At 38.7% G+C, this 18,458-nt stretch overlaps 2 protein-coding genes across 3 annotated transcripts in view; one reads left to right on the top strand and one right to left on the bottom strand.

Annotated features, from left to right (window-relative positions):
- The window catches only part of RUNDC3B (RUN domain containing 3B), a 297,797-nt gene that overhangs the window by 88,890 nt on the left and 190,449 nt on the right, over positions 1–18,458 (top strand). The window lies entirely within an intron of this gene.
- ABCB1 (ATP binding cassette subfamily B member 1) overlaps positions 1–18,458 on the bottom strand; it is a 95,674-nt gene that overhangs the window by 67,669 nt on the left and 9,547 nt on the right. For both annotated transcript variants that reach the window (XM_041728224.1, XM_041728225.1), the window contains one exon: positions 11,583–11,754. In XM_041728224.1, the coding sequence (XP_041584158.1) occupies positions 11,583–11,754 (172 nt within the window). The remainder of the gene's footprint in view (positions 1–11,582; positions 11,755–18,458) is intronic.

The following is an 18,458-nucleotide window of genomic DNA, read 5'->3' on the forward strand; positions in this document are numbered from 1 at the left end:
TATGTCATAATATGAGAGGGCCTAGTTCAGACGAGTCTGATTTTGACAGGCATGAGAAAGGGAGGAGACGTTTTTCTGGCAAAGGGAGAAACGTGGATAAAAGTTCACGGCATGTTTGAAGAGGGAGTAAGCCTGTTTGGCTGGGGTGTGGGTGTGTTGTGTGGATGGGAGAGGGTGGATATGAGGCTGGAAAGATCAGCTGGGCCCCGTAGGTCCAGGATATAAAGCTAGAAGTCACTCAGTGGTGAGTGACACAAGGACACAATTAGAGGTCTGGTGTAGGAAGATAGAGCTGCTAGCAATGTATAAAATGAACTAGACTAGAGAGAGACTAAGCGAAGTGAGCTACTGCAATTCTGTAATCACAGAGGGTTAGAATGAGAATAGAAAAGAAGGAAAGTACCCATAAGATTTAAAGAAGGAGAAGTTCCAGGTTCTAGCAACTGCTGGAAGAATCAAGACCCCAAGTCTAAGCATCTGGAGAGTGGTGGTATCATGGTGGGAAATAATTAAGCAAAAGAGAGAGAGAGAGAGATTGAGAGAGAGAGAGAGAGAGAGAGAGAAGGTCTGGTCAGATGTGAGATTACTGGCTCCATTTTGAAGATTTTTATTCTGTGGTATCTGGAACATTCAACAGAAGATGTCCTATAACTATTTAGACTATAGTGCTCCAGTTCTGGAGAGAGTTCAGGTCTAAAGATGTAGGAGTCATGTGCTAGAGGCCCTAGCCAAATTCAAGAAAGAAAAAAAGCCATTTCCCCTTAGCTGTGAGGACAGGGTGGCAGGTAAGGAGAAGAGGGTGAGCAAGTACAGAACCCTCAGGGAATTTACATTTAAGGCTAATACAGAGAGTAATGAAGTAATAAAAAGATGCAGAGATGTAGCAAAGCTTGTAGCAGAGAACCTTGGTTGCTTCATTTTGCCTTTGGCAGTGCAATAATAAATGTGTCCAGATTGATTTTTTAAATGTTATGAGATTGCTTCTGCTCTGTATTTTCAGAGATAAAATATTAAATAGCTAGCTGGGTGAGGATTTTTCTTCACATGAGTCTTAGAATATCTCTCATTAGGGATTTTAGATCTTATCTATCTAGCCAGGAAATGTTTTTAAATGGTATTAACTGTCACTATATATATGTATTATATATAAATGGTATTAACTGTCACTATATATATGTATTATATATATATTATAATATATATAGAATAACACCCAGTGCTCATCCCATCAAGTGCCCTCCTCAGCACCCGTCTCCCAGTCCCCCCTCACCCCCCGCCCACCTCCTTTTCTACCACCTCTAGTTTGTTTCCCAGAGTTAGGAGTCTCTCATGTTCTGTCTCCCTTTCTGATATTTCCCACTCATTTTTTCTCCTTTCCCCTTTATTCCCTTTCACTATGTTTTATATTCCCCAAATGAAGGAGACCATATAATGTTTGTCCTTCTCCAATTGACTTATTTCACTCAGCATAATACCCTCCAGTTCCATCCATGTCGAAGAAATGGTGGGTATTTGTTGTTTCTAATGGCTGAGTGAATTCAAATTTTTAACTTATATAAACTTATAATATATATAAGTATATATATATATATAGTGTGTGTGTATATATACACACACATACAATACCATAAAATATGCGTGTGTGTGTATATATATATGTACATGTATATACACACATAGATTCAGTCATCAGAAACTAACTTTAGCACCAAGTACCTTTTACTTCTGCTTCAGTAGTGTCAAAGTGTACCAGTCAGAATAACAATGGAGGACTCAAATCATCTGACAGAGATAATCTCTACTGACCAATAAAATAAAACTGTTACATTCTTTGGACTCCCTCCAACCAACTTCTCTTTTCTTCCCATCAATTTTTATTAATTAAAAGCTCTCTGGCCCAGAGATTCTTACTGTCTCTAAGACCTCACAAAATTCTCATCCTTAGGCATGCCTTCACAAAATCAAAACTTTTTTTTTTAAGATTTATTCATTTATTTTGGAGAGAGCAAGCATGCATGTGAGTAGGGGGAGGGGCAGAGAGAGAATCTTCAAGCAGACTCCCCACTGAGTGCAGAGCCTGCCGTGACATGGGGGTGGATCCCATGACCCTGAGATCATGACCCAAACCAGAACCAGGAGTGTGATATTCAATCTACTGAGTCAGATAGGTGCCCCACAAAATCAAAGCTTCCAAGCTGAAATGATCTTAGAGATCATATAGTCCCGTGACTTTTTACGTGTATAGATCTCAAGAGTTACTGCCCACATCAGTAGTTATAAAGAAGAACGTTTGAATAGTATCGAAAAATTAATACTATTTTTCAGTGGGAAAAGCCAAAAACTCTCTATATAACATACAGATGTATGTGTGTGTGTGTGTGCATACACATAACAATATCAACCAAATAAGGAGTACAAGAAAGCCAGACATTTAAATGCAGCATTTGTTTGAATAAAATACTTGCTTAGATTCTTGACCACTTTCTCTTCCTCTGGCTTCTAGAACCTCATTCTCCGGGTTCTTCCACCACTGTGATCCTTCTTAGTGTCATTCACTGGTTCCTCATGTTCCCCCATCCCCTACAAGTTGATGTTCCCCAGAACGCCATGCACACTCTTAGGGTGAGCTCAGCCACTTCTACAGCTTTAGGGACTCCCATATCTGGACTCGAGCTATTCAAATATTCTCTTTCCTCAGGGTCAGTGCTTTGGTTCAGGGCCCCATCATCCCTAATCTCTACTCTATTAAGAGCTCCTAACTGGTTTTTCTACTCATTCAGGTCTTCACATTGTCATAAGATTTTATTTTTGAAAACAAAAATGTAATCATATTGGGGCTCTTGGGTGGCTCAGTTAAGTGTCTGACTCTCAGATAGTTAAGCATATGATTTCAGCTCACATCACGATCTCAGGGTTGTGGGATTGAGCCTCACATCAGGCTCCACACTGGGTGTGGAGTCTGCTTAAGATTTTCTCTCCCCCTCTGCCCCTCCCCCTTCTCTCATATATATATTTATATAACACATATATGTATTTATATGTATATATGTATATATATTGTGTATATTTATACACACACACACATAGAGAGAGAGAGAGTGTGTGTGTGTCATATTGCTTCTATTAATAGCCCTCAATGACAGTCACCACATCAGGATAAAGTTCAAGGTCCCATAACAGATCACATTAGCACATTTTCAATCTCACCACAATACATCCCTGATAGGATAATGTTTTTGAAATATCAACAAATGATTTTTCAAACATTTTCTTTACCCTTACATCTTTCTCCTTTCAGTACTAAGGCACTGTACAGTCACTGTCTAGAGGGAGGTCTGCTGCAGAGTAAAAATAAAAAAATAGTGCCTAAGTTTTTTCTCTGTGTTCCTGAAGCCTTTGCCCTTGGAGACTGGAGAGGACACAGAGTATGACAAAGTATTTTGATTAAATGTCACGAGGCTGAGCTCCAACCTTTTACACTAAATATTTTCTTTCTTTTTCTTTCTTTTTTTTTTTTTTTACTAAATATTTTCCATATACTGAGAAGAGATTCAGTAGAGAAGTGGTGTCAGTTTTCCTCCTCTAGGCTTTTATTCTCTCTACCTGGAAAGCCTTTTACTACATTTTTTTTCTTCTGCTAAAGGTTCCTCCTCATGAATGAGCTCAAATATGACTTCCTCTCAAATGGCTTAACCACCCCTTAGTAGAGTGACTCATCTTGTCATAGAACTCTAGAATAATTGATACATGGTTCAATTTACTAAGTCAATGCTAGAAGTATGATGGTTTATACCTATCTCCTCCTTCTACTCCCACTGTATGAGCCCTGGAAGAACTGGACTGTCTTAGTAATCTTTACCTACTCAGTACACAGCCTGCCCTAATTGCTATAACCTCGCCTCTCCCAAAGGTTTACAAGTGGTTTCACAGTCCCCACAGCAATGCAGACCATTGCTCAAAATATTCCATCCAATCATTCTATTGTGTATATAAGTGTCTCAAATATTTTAAGATTAAAAAGGAGATACAGTAAACCAGTACCTTACTGGTTCAAGCAAGACTTCAAAGAAACTTCAAATGAACAGAGCCCACCACCATGACTGAAGAGACTCCGTACCACTAATGAATCGCATTGCATTGCATTTTTATCTGCCCCAAATACCTCAGTGTTTAATAATTTTACCTACTGAACACTTAAGAACAGTATGAATAAAAAGTATGAGACATAAATACATTTGTGATTTCCTAAATGGTAAAAGGAGATTGTATTATAAGGGTGATTTTCAGACCATCTTCCACAGAGCCTTCACATTATGCACTAATCCAGACACTGGGGTACAACCTAGAATGAGAAAGCATTTTTTTTCTAATCTTGGATTTCCGTGCATGCAGGAAATACTTTTACTTTCAGGCCCAAACCTTCTGTGAAGGGCACCACTGCTAAAATGTCTACAACAGCATTTGCCAGAAACTTCCTCTTTTCTCCCCCATGTCTTTCTTCCCATTTGACAAGCTGTAAAAAGCAAGCAATCCAATAAATCAACAAGATAGTTTTTGAGTAGTAAATCTTGTTGAGACAAGCAGCAATGCTATAGTGACTTTCAGGCGGGTTAGGGCCAAAAGGCCCTTCTGAGGGAGAAGTGAATGATAAGAAGCCATTACAGAGAAATGGGTAGTTTCTGTAACACCAGGAAGGAGGTGGGAGTGCTCACAGAGAGAAGATTGCAGGTGGGGCTGTCCTGAGTAGGTAATAAGCAATGAGATTGATGGGCATAAGGGGCAAGGTCACGTGAGCCAACATAAGGAATCTGTATTTATTCCATGCAACAGAAAACCACTGGGAGAGATGTGACCTGAAGTTCCATGAGAGACATTATATACACAGTGCTGGGGGCAGAAGAGTTGGATAGTGTGATTAAAGAAGAGTTAGTAAACCACAGAGTTAAAAGATTGACAAGGTGCATTCTAGCTTAAGAACACTGAGTCCAATTCTTCCAGTTTTCTTGCATAGGAAGCTCCATAAAACACATGCAAGAGAAATTTGGGCCTTCTACCTAGATGATCAATGCCTCTGGCATTTGCCCAGGCTAGAATCTGTCACTCCATGAGGCTGGGCTTACTGCAGCCAACGGGTGGACTCCAGGACCCACCTGGAGTCCTGGAGTATTCTCCTCAGGTACCTGAGGTCCACTCCTGGCCTGAAGAGCTACACCTCATGGCTGCCCTGCATGACATACCTGTAAGCAAATCTACAGGATGGCATCTTAGGCAGAGAAAAGATCAAGTGAAAAATTGTTTGCCACAATTTTAGGCAGAGTTTGAAATCACTACCAGTAGAGTGGACAAAATATCAGACTAAAAGGCAGCTCTGTCAACTGACAAGCAATCCCATTGTGGTCACATTGCTTTAACTTCCTTGGCCTTGTCTTCTACATCTATAAAATTATAGGTTTGGGCCAATTTCTAGGTTCTTTTCATCTATACAATCCCATGATTCAATCTTTCATTGGGCTCATCCCATTTCTTAAGCATCTAAAATAGGTAAATACTATCTATGTATGCTGTCTTTATAATATATTGTAGAAAAGACATTGTAGGTAATCTACTTTTTGGTTTGCAAAAGCATTCTCCTAATAATAACAAAAAAAATCTGGCTATGTTATACTGCTATTCTAGAAAAATTAGCCACATCTTAATTTTAATACAAACTTTAAAGACTACTACACTGAACAGCATACTTCCAAATATGTTGTTGATATTTGATACTCAATTTTCCTGAAATTTACCTCTAAGAATTTTTCCAATGAAATAGTTGGGGGCAGAGGAAAGCCTTGAGCAAATGAAAGAAAACAGATCCATTATGGGAATTTTTATGAAGTACTTCGAATTTAAATATTATCTAACATTCTAGTTTGGAACATACACACTGCTGGCCTTAAGAGCATATAAAGCAATGTTTTCTTTGTGTATATCAAAGTCTTCAAACACACATTCAAGATCTGTACATGATTTACACACTCATGGTGTAAGCAGCAAAATACAGATACTATTTTGAGGATAATTTTACAAATAGTTTTCTTACTCCTCATGAGTTTTAGAGCAAGGGAATAGAAATGATAAATATTATGATAAATATGAAAATAAGCTCCACTTTTCCCCTTTTTGTTTGAATTATGAAATTTTACCAAATTTTAAATGACCCACATATTCTCCATTCCTCGGCCCACAATATGTAGGAGACTAAATAGAACCAACCATAATACAGTTATGGAAAAAGAAAAAAAGCCATCCATATGGATGTACCATAAATGGAAGCATTAGAGACAATAAATAATCAAGTGGTTATTTAAAGAGTATCTCTGGGAGATAACCATCATAAGATATGGCAAATATCCCCCATGTTCCTTACTTTCTGGATCAGTATTTATCTTCAGTGTCTTCCTTTCTGGGTGTCCCTCTTTTCTTCAGTGTGTGGGCTTGGGGCCAGTCTACAGGAGTTTGAATCCTCATTACCAACTCTATAACTGGAGGCAACTTAGATTTACTCAACCTTCTGGATCTCTTTCCTAATCTGTCAAGTATAGATAATAATAGTATCCACCTTAGTGCACTAAAGGAGGGGAAAGAGTCAATACATATAATGTACTAAGAACAGTGCCCAACACATCTTGAATGCTCAATAAATGTTAGCTTCAGTTTTTGCAGATGAATGGGTCTCTCTTCTCAAAGCTTAAGGCTCCTACTCCTTCTACTTTCCTCTGTATCTTATCCCAAGAGGTTTAACATCCCTTCCACTCAAATACTGCCAATTCTCTAGTCCTTTTCTCAATGCCAAGATTCAGTCTTATTTCTTCAACTGTCTGGCTGTCATTTACAATTGTACCCAACCTGTCACCTTCAACACAACATGTCTAAAATTACAATCATCTCTATCTGGGCTCATTTCCAGATAGTTGTTAGTCTCATGAAGAAGATGCACTCATAGAACATTACAGAAATTCAGCAGTGGTTAAGTTTTTTCACCAAAGTTGTATGGCAGGACCAGAGAGTTCCCTAGGCCAGAGTCATCAGAGATTTTTGGGTAAAAGCAAATTTTAAAAACAAGATAAAGATGGATGAAAGTAGGGTGTCAAGAAATCAGGTCCACAATAAAAAGAGCAGGACCAAGCCAGTGTCTGATAATGAGGATAAGGCATCAGGATAAAATAAAGACCACTCATAGGGGTTTATTGTAGCAGCAGAGAAGTATCTTTTCACTCAAAGTTTTTGGAGCTATCTAGTAAAATCCAATGTTTAGTGTAAAACTCTCAGGCTTTGAAGAGCCTTAGCAAATCCAAATCTCCTCTACACAAGAAATACTTCTTGTCCAGTCTACCCTCATGGAGAGGTAATAAAGTTCTACAGGGGGAGGGCAAAAGAAGAAAGGTCACAGAGTGTCGGGGTGCTAGGAGTTCAGTAAACTGGCTCCCTCCAGAAACATCAGAGAACTCATTTGCTCTCATATCTAGGACCTCAAAACCTTTGAGGCTGTCCCAAAAAATAATCTGATATCTGGAAATTTCAAAGCATGCTGCTTTTGAAAAGACATAGAAGGATATACAGCAGGGTAGTGGCAGTAAGGGGTGGTGTTGAGAGAAGGATATTAACTTATTTTTTATGTAGTATTTATTTTAAAAGAATTTCACTTGTAACACAGAACATGTTTATTTTGTGCATGAGAGGTTTGATGCTGACGAAACCTGGTCATCACCTCCTCTTGGAAGCCTCCCATGATTTGTATATATGGAGTCAAGTGCCCTTCCTCTCCTTTCTCAAGGATTTTGTGTATCTCTGTTTCACAGCACTAATATCTGACTACATTTGTTGATTCATGTGTCCATTCCTCCCACTACACTAAGTTTCTTAGGGGTTGAGAATGAATATTTGGGACATGTACTGTGTCTGGCACATGAAACAGTTTAAAGTAAATTTACTGATGGAACAATTAAAGGTAATAACCCCCTATTCAATACCCTACCTCAGAGAATGGCCTTTTACTGGAAAGAGTCAGAAGATAAATATTTTAGGCTTTGTGGACCATATGGTCTCTGTCAACATTCTACTGCACCAGTGTGGTGTGAAAGCAGCCACAGAAAATATGCCAATGAATGGGCATGGCTGTATTCTATTAAAACCTTATTTACAGATGCTGCAATTTCAATTTTATATAATTATCATGTGTCACAAAATATTATTCTTCTCTTGATTTTTCTCCAATGATTTAAGAATAGAAAAATCATCCTTTAGCTCTCAAGCAGTATAAAACGAGGCAACAATCCAGATTTGGCTCCTGAGCCATTATATGAGGACCCGTGCCTTCCCAGAAAGGCATAGCTAGTGGTTCACAGTTACTAAGGAAATGCTGCTAAAAGGGATAATTATCCATATCTATAACAGGGACTGAGTAACTCTGGGTATGTCCCAAACTTTAAACAATAATAAAAATTGAGCAAGAATCACAGAGTTCTGTAAAGATGAAATGACACAAAGAACCATGTCATCATTGCAAGTTATGTAGGTTCATTTGTGAGAAGCATGAATTTACTGACAATATGACAATTGTAACGAACATTTGTTGAGTGTTTTTTTATAACCAGGCCCTGCTCTGTGAGCCTTAAATGACGAATCTATTTAATTCTCACAACCACCCCATGAAGTAGTTCTACTGTTAGTCAATTTTTTTACAGACAAGGAAATTAGAGTATGAAGAAATCTCCCCAAACCTCAAAACTAAAAAATGATGAAGGTGGGGGATGGTTTACAGCCCTGCAGTCCAAATCTAGAGCCTGCTTTCTAACCATTAAATGTCATACCTCCTAAGAACGTGACAGAAACACACTTTGAAGTTTTCCCAAGATCAGAAGAATGAACTAAGTGGGAAGGATGCGCAAAGAACACAATGTGAACTCCAACTCCAACTGGAAACTATATGATGCAGGCGTCTATGAAGACGAAATCCCAGTGACCAGCCCATGAGGTGTGGTGATGTAGGCATTATTCAGCCTGGAAGATGAATCAGCAGGCAAATTCATGCGCCTATGAGGGAGCTAGTCTCCATAGCTGGACCACCATCTGGGAAATCATGCATGCTAGTGGGTAACTAAGTTAGATTACTGTCCATCTTATCATATCTACAGGAGGTAGGCATAGGAATGATTAGTATTTCCACTTAAATAAATCAATTATTTTGTTCATAAAGTAACAGATAATATCTGGGTGATAGAGATACAGCATAAAAAATGTTAATGCAGTTTTTTAAAAAGGCCACTGGACACTGCAGTAGTTGAGTAGTTGAGAATTAGAATGGGCACAGATGGGGGCTCCTATGTGGCTCAGTCAGTTAAGCACCTGCCTTTCGCTCAGATCGTGATCTCAGGGTCCTGTGATAGAGCCCCTCATCAGGCTCCCTGCTTAGTGGGCAATCTGCTTCTCACTCTGCCCCTCTCCCCACTCCTGCATGCATGCTCCCTCTCTCAAATAAATAACATCTTTTTTAAAAAAAAATGGGCACAGGGATCCCTGGGTGGCGCAGCGGTTTGGCGCCTGCCTTTGGCCCGGGGCCCGATCCTGGACACCCGGGATCGACTCCCACGTCGGGCTCCCTGCATGGAGCCTGCTTCTCCCTCTGCCTGTGTCTCTGCCTCTCTGTCTCTCTGTGTGACTATCATGAATAAATAAAATCTTAAAAAAAAACCAAACCTTTAAAAAAAAATAAAAATAAAAAAAATGGGCACAGATGTACACATAATGTACACATGGGCTACCAGAGAATACTATAAGATTTGATTCTTCCACTGTGAAGTAGTAAGAGAACTAACTTCAAAGAATATTGCCAAATATAGCATGAGTGGGAACCAATAAATTTAGCGAGCACCAAGAACTTCCTTTGGGTGAATGGTATAAAACAAAGGTGCCATTCCAAGGTAGTACATCTTCTGGTAGGTCCTTCTGAATGCCATAAAGGGACATAAGAAATGCTTAAATTTCACACATACCATAAATTCTCTAGCCCAACTCTTAACTGTATTCACAGAATTGAAGTAAGCCTGCCTCAAGGTAAACAATGTGTTCTTCAGAATTACATAGGAGTTCCTAGGACCCATGGATAGGTATCAAAGGATACATAAAGGATGCATACTTTGGGGGAAAGGACTTAAAACATTCATCAGAGACCTGAAGTTGAAAAAGTTATGTGAGTATCAATGTATTCTCAAGTGTATTCTCAAACAGGCATTTTCAAAATTTCTACCACTTGAGCACCCACCAGGTTGTAAGTCTTTGAGAAGTTTAGTTTAAATCAATCTAGGCTTGGGGCACCTGGGTGGCTCAGTGGTTGAGAATCTGCCTTTGGCTCAGGGTATGATCCCAGGGTTCTGGGATCGAGTCTTGCATCAGGCTCCCCACAGGGAGCCTGCTTCTCCCTCTACCTATATCTAGGCCTCTCCCTCTGTGTCTGTCATGAAGAGATAAATAAAATCTTTAAAAATAAAATAAAACAATCTAGGCTTGACCAAAGGTGACTTGTGGGCTCAGAGCTATCAACTAGTCCCTCCTCAATCAAGTGTAAGTGTGAGAGTGTGTGTGACACCCAAATCATTTCAATAATCCATTCCCACTCTCCTGGAGGACTATTTTACATCTCTTTTCTTTATTAGTCAAATGTCTTGCTTCCTACTTCACTGAGAAAATTGAAGTAATCCCAAGAAAACTTCCACAAATTCTCACCTCCTTATCAACTCCGCTTTGCGCACTGGTACTCAAATCTATTTCCACCTGTTACCGTGTATTTAGGTAGGAGCACCTAAAGCAAGTATTTCTTTTTGGGCATTATATTCCATCCTTTGTCAAGGACTTCACTCAAATCTCTTCCCTCTCTCTCAAAGCATCACTTTCTTCTCTCTTTTGGATCATTTCCACTAGCATGCAAACAAGCTATTATTTTTCTTCCATCCTAAAACACACATACACACACATACACACACATACACACACACACACAACTTCTCCTGGCCATATTTCTCCAGTTTAGTATGTTTCCAAAGAGCCCAACCTGTGACAATACTTAAAATTAAGTTTCTAGTATTTACTGCCCAAAAATATTCTCTCTTCATCCTCCTATCTCAGTTGATGGTAACTACATCCAGTTTATCCTGTTTCTTAGGGTAAACATTTTAGAATCGTCTTGGTCTTTTCTCTTACATTCATATCCATTACGTCAGAAAATGTCATAACTGATTTCTACTTATTATTCAAGGTCTAGATAAGGTGGTTCCTTTACCTCTTCCTGAAACTTCCTGGGATCTTTCTAACTTCACAGAACTCTGCCTTTTTCTGCATATCTTTGCCAAGACCTCAAGTGTGGACTCTAATACTTATGATTATTATCTTCTCAAACTTATTACCAATATTAACTGTAGCTCAGACCCCTCCCTTTTCCCCCAGAAGTAAACACACTAATGTATTTAATGAGGGCTAAACATCCTTCTAAGTAACAGATTTTTCTTCAAACTTCCAATAAGATCAGTGCCACAAATAATACTTACTTCCATTAATTATAACTGGAAAAGTTGTGTTTCTTGAAATTCCTGCATTTGCAAAGCTATCTGTCATGTCTCCAAAAACCAGCATCATGAGAGGGAGTGCAGCTCCATGGATGATGGCAGCCATTGTCCCCACCAACATATACAACCTATCAAGCCAATTTGAATAGCGAAACTGAAAAAAAAAAAAAAAGAAAATGTAAAGAATAGGAAATTAGCACAGTTTCATGGATAGTTTGCTCTACTTTCCAAATATATTCAAAATCCTAGAATTTCTCAGACTAATACTATTAACATCCTGGTCCAACCTAAACTATTTTAATAGCCTAATTAGAAATATTTGACTCTTCTATTGAGTTCTGATCTACTTCTTCATATTGGATTCAGTTTGTCTTCTTTATTATATATGAGTTTTGATGAGAGGAATGGGACATTCTGGGAAATTGTAAAAGTCTTTAATGATACAACAATAGAAATATGTATGTGTTGCTCTGATTTCCAAGAATAGAAACCACTTTTCATCTCAAGATTTTTTTAACCCAGAAAAATCATGATTGCCAAAGGCCCTTCTGAGAACATAATCAAGGAAATGCTTTGTTGCTTTCTGAAAGTTGCTTGAGTAAAATATCTGTGGCATAATGAAATTAGCATTGATGTAAAATGGTTTGAATGCAATTAGGCCTCAATAGTAAGAAGGAAGATGAAAGGAAGAACCAGTTATTTGCATGTTTCCTAAAAAAGGATTTCCTGAAAAGACAGACTATGACCACAGTGACTGACCTGTGTAGATCTGCATAGTCTCTTTAATTATAGGCAAGTCAAAAGTAAAGAAAGACTTCTCTGGATCCAGAAAGTGATGAGAAGACACAGTAAGGGGAATGAGCTCAGGGCTCTGTGACAGTCCATTTGAGAAGCAATCAATACTTCTGTATAATTCAAGGAACTTAGTTAAGGATCAAAAGAAAACCAAATGAAAGAAAATAGAAATAAAAACAGAGACAAGATGAAGCCCCCTGTTGAGATTTGTGGATAAACCCCAATGCAGGTGGCTGTACTGTGGATGCATGAGGTATAATCAGTAGGTTTGTAATCTAGGGAGGAAAGTGGGTAAAAAATCATAGGCCTAAGCAGGGAACACAAACCAAAACAAAGACCAAAATCAAGCAACATAAAAGACACATCAATAGAAAGGTTTTAGAGACAAAGAGACAGAAGCTAATCCTAAAGTTAGCTAAAAAGGAACTTAAAATAGTAATGAGTAGGAATAAGTATTAAATTGACAAGTGGAGAAAAAAGAGCAGAATAGTTCTTGGCAGTAGTGACTGGCAATCCATGAAGTAGAAAAGAATTAGTAGAGCTGAGTTGTAAAATTAGCAAAAATTCAGGGCACCTAGGTGACGTTGGTTAAGCATCCAACTCTTGTTTTGGCTCAGGTCATGATCTCAGGGTGGTGAGATTAAGCAGCAAATCAGGCTCTGTGCTCAGGGAGGAGTCTGCTTGAAGATTCTTACCCTCTGCCTCTTCTCCCACACACAAGTGTACATGCTCTCTCTCTCAAATAAATAAACAGTTTTTTAAAATTAGCAAAAATTCAAGTTTGGTTTAAGAAGAACATCTAATATATACTGAGGTATTTGCATTTAAAATTTTTTCTAGGGGCGCCCGGGCTGCTCAATTGGTTAAGCATCTAGCTCAAGTCATGATGTCATGGGTTTTAAGACTGAACCCTGCATCTGGCTCTGCCCCTCAGCAGGGAGTCAGCCTAAAGATTCTCTCTCTACCCCAACAGGGGCAGAGCAAAAGGCCTCTCTCTCTCTAATAAATATTCTTTAAAAAATAAATATTTCTAGCTCCTAAAAATGAAATCAAGTAAGCTTAAGTTTGAGTTAATGACATATAATCTATAGCATCCTCCTCTTTACAAATTAAAACTGGGAAACTACATTCTTTTGGCATTTTTTTCATATTTCATTGAAACACAGACTAAATTTTGCCATTATTTACTTTGTCTTAACTAAGCATTCATCCACCCCCTTAAAAAAAACACAAATAAGGTGGAAGAGACTGGCAGAAGCCATTTATTCTCTCTTAGAGACTCCTTTAAAGTGGACAAAATAGGGATCCCTGGGTGGCGCAGCGGTTTAGCGCCTGCCTTTGGCCCAGGGCGCGATCCTGGAGACCCGGGATCGAATCCCACATCAGGCTCCCGGTGCATGGAGCCTGCTTCTCCCTCTGCCTGTGTCTCTGCCTCTCTCTCTCTCTGTGACTATCATAAATAAATAAAAAATTAAAAAAAAATAAAGTGGACAAAATATCAAATTCCTCACTACAAGAAGAGAAAATAGTTGATATACAAGGATTTCTCTCATCACTACTCCCACAGGATATTTTACCTCCTAAACTAATCACTGGCCATAACAAAACCCAGCAGACCATGAATGTAAGTATTTATTCAATACCTACCCAATAACTAATAAAATCCAGATAAATACCAAACGTATACATCCTGTCCTCAAAGTCCTTAAAGAGAAGGAGGAAGGCAAAGCAAAAAAATATATGCAATCTATATTCTGCATGTTAAGACAGCATGGTGTACAAAGTAGACATAAAACTGAGCAAATGGTCATTTCCTTCTTTGTGGAAAAGCTTCATAGAGAAGGTTTTGCTTTCTTCCAGCTTTGAATATTTGGCATGTGTTTAGAAGCAAGAAGGAAAGGCATATCAACCAAAAAAAAAAAAAAAAAAAAAAGCCAGCAGGCAGAGCAGTATGCTCAGAGAAGACTGGGGTATGAGGTATAGAAGCAGTAATATAAAGCTGATTGACAAAGAAGTACCATTTTGCTGAGCTAAGGCAAACCACAAAAGGCAAGAGTTTGAAGGGAAGGGACACAGAAAAACCTCATTTTGTGCCATTTGCTTATCCTAGAAGTGCTATCCAAGAAGCATGTGGAGCGAATTCAGAGTTATAATACAGTTTTGTGATACTAGCATAAAGAGCAGAAGTCACGGGAGCTGGATAAGATCATCTATGAAGAGAAAAAGAGTGACTGGGATTAAGAATAATGTGAAAATGAAGCAAGAGAGACAGCACGTTGACTGTCCTTTTGATGTTCTTGGGGCAAAACAAAAAGCAAGAAAATGACACCAGACAAGGATGCAACATCAAGGGTAGACTACTTAATGAAGTCTTACACATGTCTATAGGTACATCACTCATAGAGATTATTGGTGAAAATACAGGAAGGAAATTGAAATGGGCAACATCCTACAGAATAAAGGAAACAAATACTTCAAGAACCTGAGGAAAGGGATCATTGGTGGATGATATACCTAATGGGTGAAACAAGATATCCCATGGTACCCCAAGATCATTCCTAGTGAGGGTAGGTAGAGATCCTTCTACAAAGGAAATGTCCAATCTGCCATCATCTTAACTGAGTGATCAAATTTAGCATGTAAAAAAGTAAAATACTCTTGACATTTGATGTTTCCAGATGTGATGAGATGTGAAGTACACGCATCCTCTATTCAATCTTCTTACCACAAAATATTTAATGTGAATGTATTTATAAGTAACTTTTAGTATATTAAAAACGTAAGTCATGGAAGAACAAGTGAAATGATGCCATAAGGAAACAATGAAAAGAGTCTAGAAGATGAGGCATTCTACAGGACAAATAGTATAGTATTTTCAGCATGTCAATGTCATTTTGAAAGAGAAAGCTTCTAGACCACAAGACATACTATTTAAATGTTGTCACTGACTAGACCCTGTTTTGAACAAATCAATTGTAAAATACATTTCTTTTTTGAGATAATTGTAAATATTTAAATATAAACTGGACATTACATAATTTTAAGGAATTAGTAATTGTTTGTTAAATATGATCATTATATTACGTTTTATAAGAAAAAGTACAGGAAAACTTTTGAGATGTCAACAGGCAGTTAGGTATGGAACATCACAAAATCTACAATTTCAGATGAAATGTGAGGCAAAATGCTAACGATTGTTAGATATAGACAATGAGTATATGAGCATAAATTTACTGTTCTGCTTTTCCACTGAGCCATCAACATGCCTGCTTCACCTTAAACTAGAAGGAATGAGCTAGGAGTAGGCATGAATACAAACAAGTTTCCAAGAACAGGGACAAAGCTGACAGAGTTCAAAACCTCATGTTTAGTTGTGACAGTAGGCAAGATTGATTTCTGGAGACAAAGTGGTAGGAAGACTTGAGGAAAATTGGTAACATAAGGCTAAGTAACACAAAAGCTCAGTGAAATGCCCTAGCTCTATCACTTACTAGAAAGGGGAGTGTGGGGGAAAATAATCTCTTAATAATGCCTCAGTTTCTACATTTATAAAATGAGGAAAATATTCATGTGTGCAGCAAGTCTCACAAAGCAGTTGTGAGGATGAAAATGGGACTTAAACTTTAATTAGGTATACAATATAGTAATATGGAACATAGGCAGGTGCTGTTACAGGTTTAGGAAATGTAAAAATTCCTAAGACTTCTCAGTAGCTCACAGTGAAGGAGACAAACAAAACTTGTGACACATCAGGTGAAATATAAGACAGAGGCTTAAACTAATTATAAATGGAACTCTTTAAATACAAGAAAATGGAAAATGTTTGGCTAGATATTGATAAGGAAAAGAGAAGGGGTGAAACAGAGCCACAGAGAAGGAAGGCCAACACACAAAGGAGGGTGATTTAGGTAATATTCAGTAGGCTTGTTAGTTAACCTGACTGTACCATGGTCCCTGGGTTGGAGAAGAAAGTCAGTGAACACATTAATTTTTTCATTCATTCAACATTCAAAATATATTTGTTAAGAAACTAATAAAGGTCAGGTTTGGTTCTAGGTACTGGAAACAACAGTGAAAAAGACAAGCTACCTATCCTCATAGAGGATGCAAATAGTAAAAGTGGGAATCAATGTATTCAACATTCACTCAATATCTAAGTACCTATTCTAGGCACTAGGAGTATCTAGTGAAACAAACATACAAAAACTGCTTCCCTCATAGAGCTTAGACCACAATGACCAGCAGGGTCAGCTGGCTTAGACTGGCTGGTTAGGGACTGTCTCTCTGAGAAGACAACATCTGAGCTGAGACAGGAAGGACTCAGTCACATGATGATCTAGACACAGAGTACTCAAATGAGAAAGAAATTTTGCATGAAGACAATTTGGAAATTTCTGTGTGAAAGTATAAAAATGTCAACACCATCACTGAGTACTGGGATAAGGGGTTAAGGAACTCTAACTTCACAAAGATGACAAAAGAACGGAAGAGATTGGGGGGCACTTGACGGGATGAGCACTGGGTGTTATACTATATGTTGGCAAATCAAACTCCAATAAAAAAAATATACAAAAAAAAAAGAACAAAAGAGACAAGAGAGGAGCACCTGGGTGGCTCAGTCAGTTAAGTATCTGACTTTTGGGATGCTTGGGTGGCTTGGTGGTTGAGCATCTGCCTTTGGCTCAGGGTGTGATCCCAGTTCAGGGATCGAGTCCTACATCAGGCTTTCTGCAAGGAGCCTGCTTCTCCCTCTGTCTGTGTCTCTGCCTCTCTCTGTGTGTCTCTCAAGAATAAATTAATAAAATCTTTAAAAAAAAAAAAGTATCTGACTTTTGCTCAGGTCATCATCTGGAGATCTTGGGACTGAGCCCCATGTTGGACTCCCCACTCAGTGGGGAGTCTGTTTCTCTCTCTCCGTCTGCCCCTCCCCCTGCTCATGCTCTAATGAAAATAAAATCTTTAAAAATTTTTTTTTTTAAAAAGATAAGACCCACATCAGCATACTATAGCATCATGGAAGCAAAGGGAAGAAAGAGTATGATAGACCGTGTCAAGCACTACTTAAAAGTCAAGATGGAATCAAGACATGTTTGCTGAATTTGATGAGTGGTGGAAACAAGCCAAGTTATAATATGTTAAGAAGTGGAATAGAAAGTAAAATTGAGACAAGTAAAGGCAGCTCCTGTGTGTGAAGCAAGCAAGAGAGAGGGGTGGTTTGAAGGATGGTGTTACTGAAACTGAAGACACTTCACATGTAGATGTCAATGGGAAAGACCCAGTAGAGAGGGAGAGACCATAGATACAAAAGAGAAAGGATAATAATAGTAGTAACATAAGGTCCTTGAGAAGGCAGAGGATGTGAGAGTCAAGGTAAATGAGTGAATTACATTTTTTTTTTAAGAAAGAGTGTGAGAGAGCGCATGTGTGGGCTGGGTAGGGGCAGAGGAAGAGGGAGAGAGAATTTTAAGCAGGCTCCACACTCAGTGCAGAGGCTGACATGGGCCTTGATCTTATGACCCTGAGATCATGACCTGAGCTGAAATCAGGAGATGGAATGCTAACCGACTGAGACATCCAGGTGTCCCTAATGAATGATTAATTTTAAGAACCAGATTCTTCCTCTGTTACATTCAGAGGGAAGGAGGAGGGATCTGATCCAGGTAGAGATAGGCTTGTAGAATGGGCAGGATGAACTTTTGTCAGGTGGCTTCCATTCTGTTTGTGAAATAAAAGGAGAGCTCATACACCAAAGAGAGAAGGAGAGAAATGGAAAATATGAAAGGAGTAGAGGTTTGACACAGTGAGAAGAAGAGGAGTAGGATTTCAGCTGGAAATATACCCTGTTTGGGCGGGGGAGGGGGGGGCGGTATTACAGCAACAATCAGGTGAAGAAGTTCAGGCACCAAGGAAGCAGACAGTGATTTTGCTTGGCCTTTATGAAACAGATGACAGGTGAAAGGGTGTTTATAGTTTGGGCAAGAGAAGTGGCTGGTGGGCAAGGGATGGGTCAGTAGGCCAAATATCCAGAGAGAATAGTGAGCAGATTGAAAAGAAAGGAGATGG

This window comes from Vulpes lagopus, chromosome 13, assembly GCF_018345385.1.
Source record: "Vulpes lagopus strain Blue_001 chromosome 13, ASM1834538v1, whole genome shotgun sequence".
NCBI lineage: Eukaryota > Metazoa > Chordata > Mammalia > Carnivora > Canidae > Vulpes > Vulpes lagopus.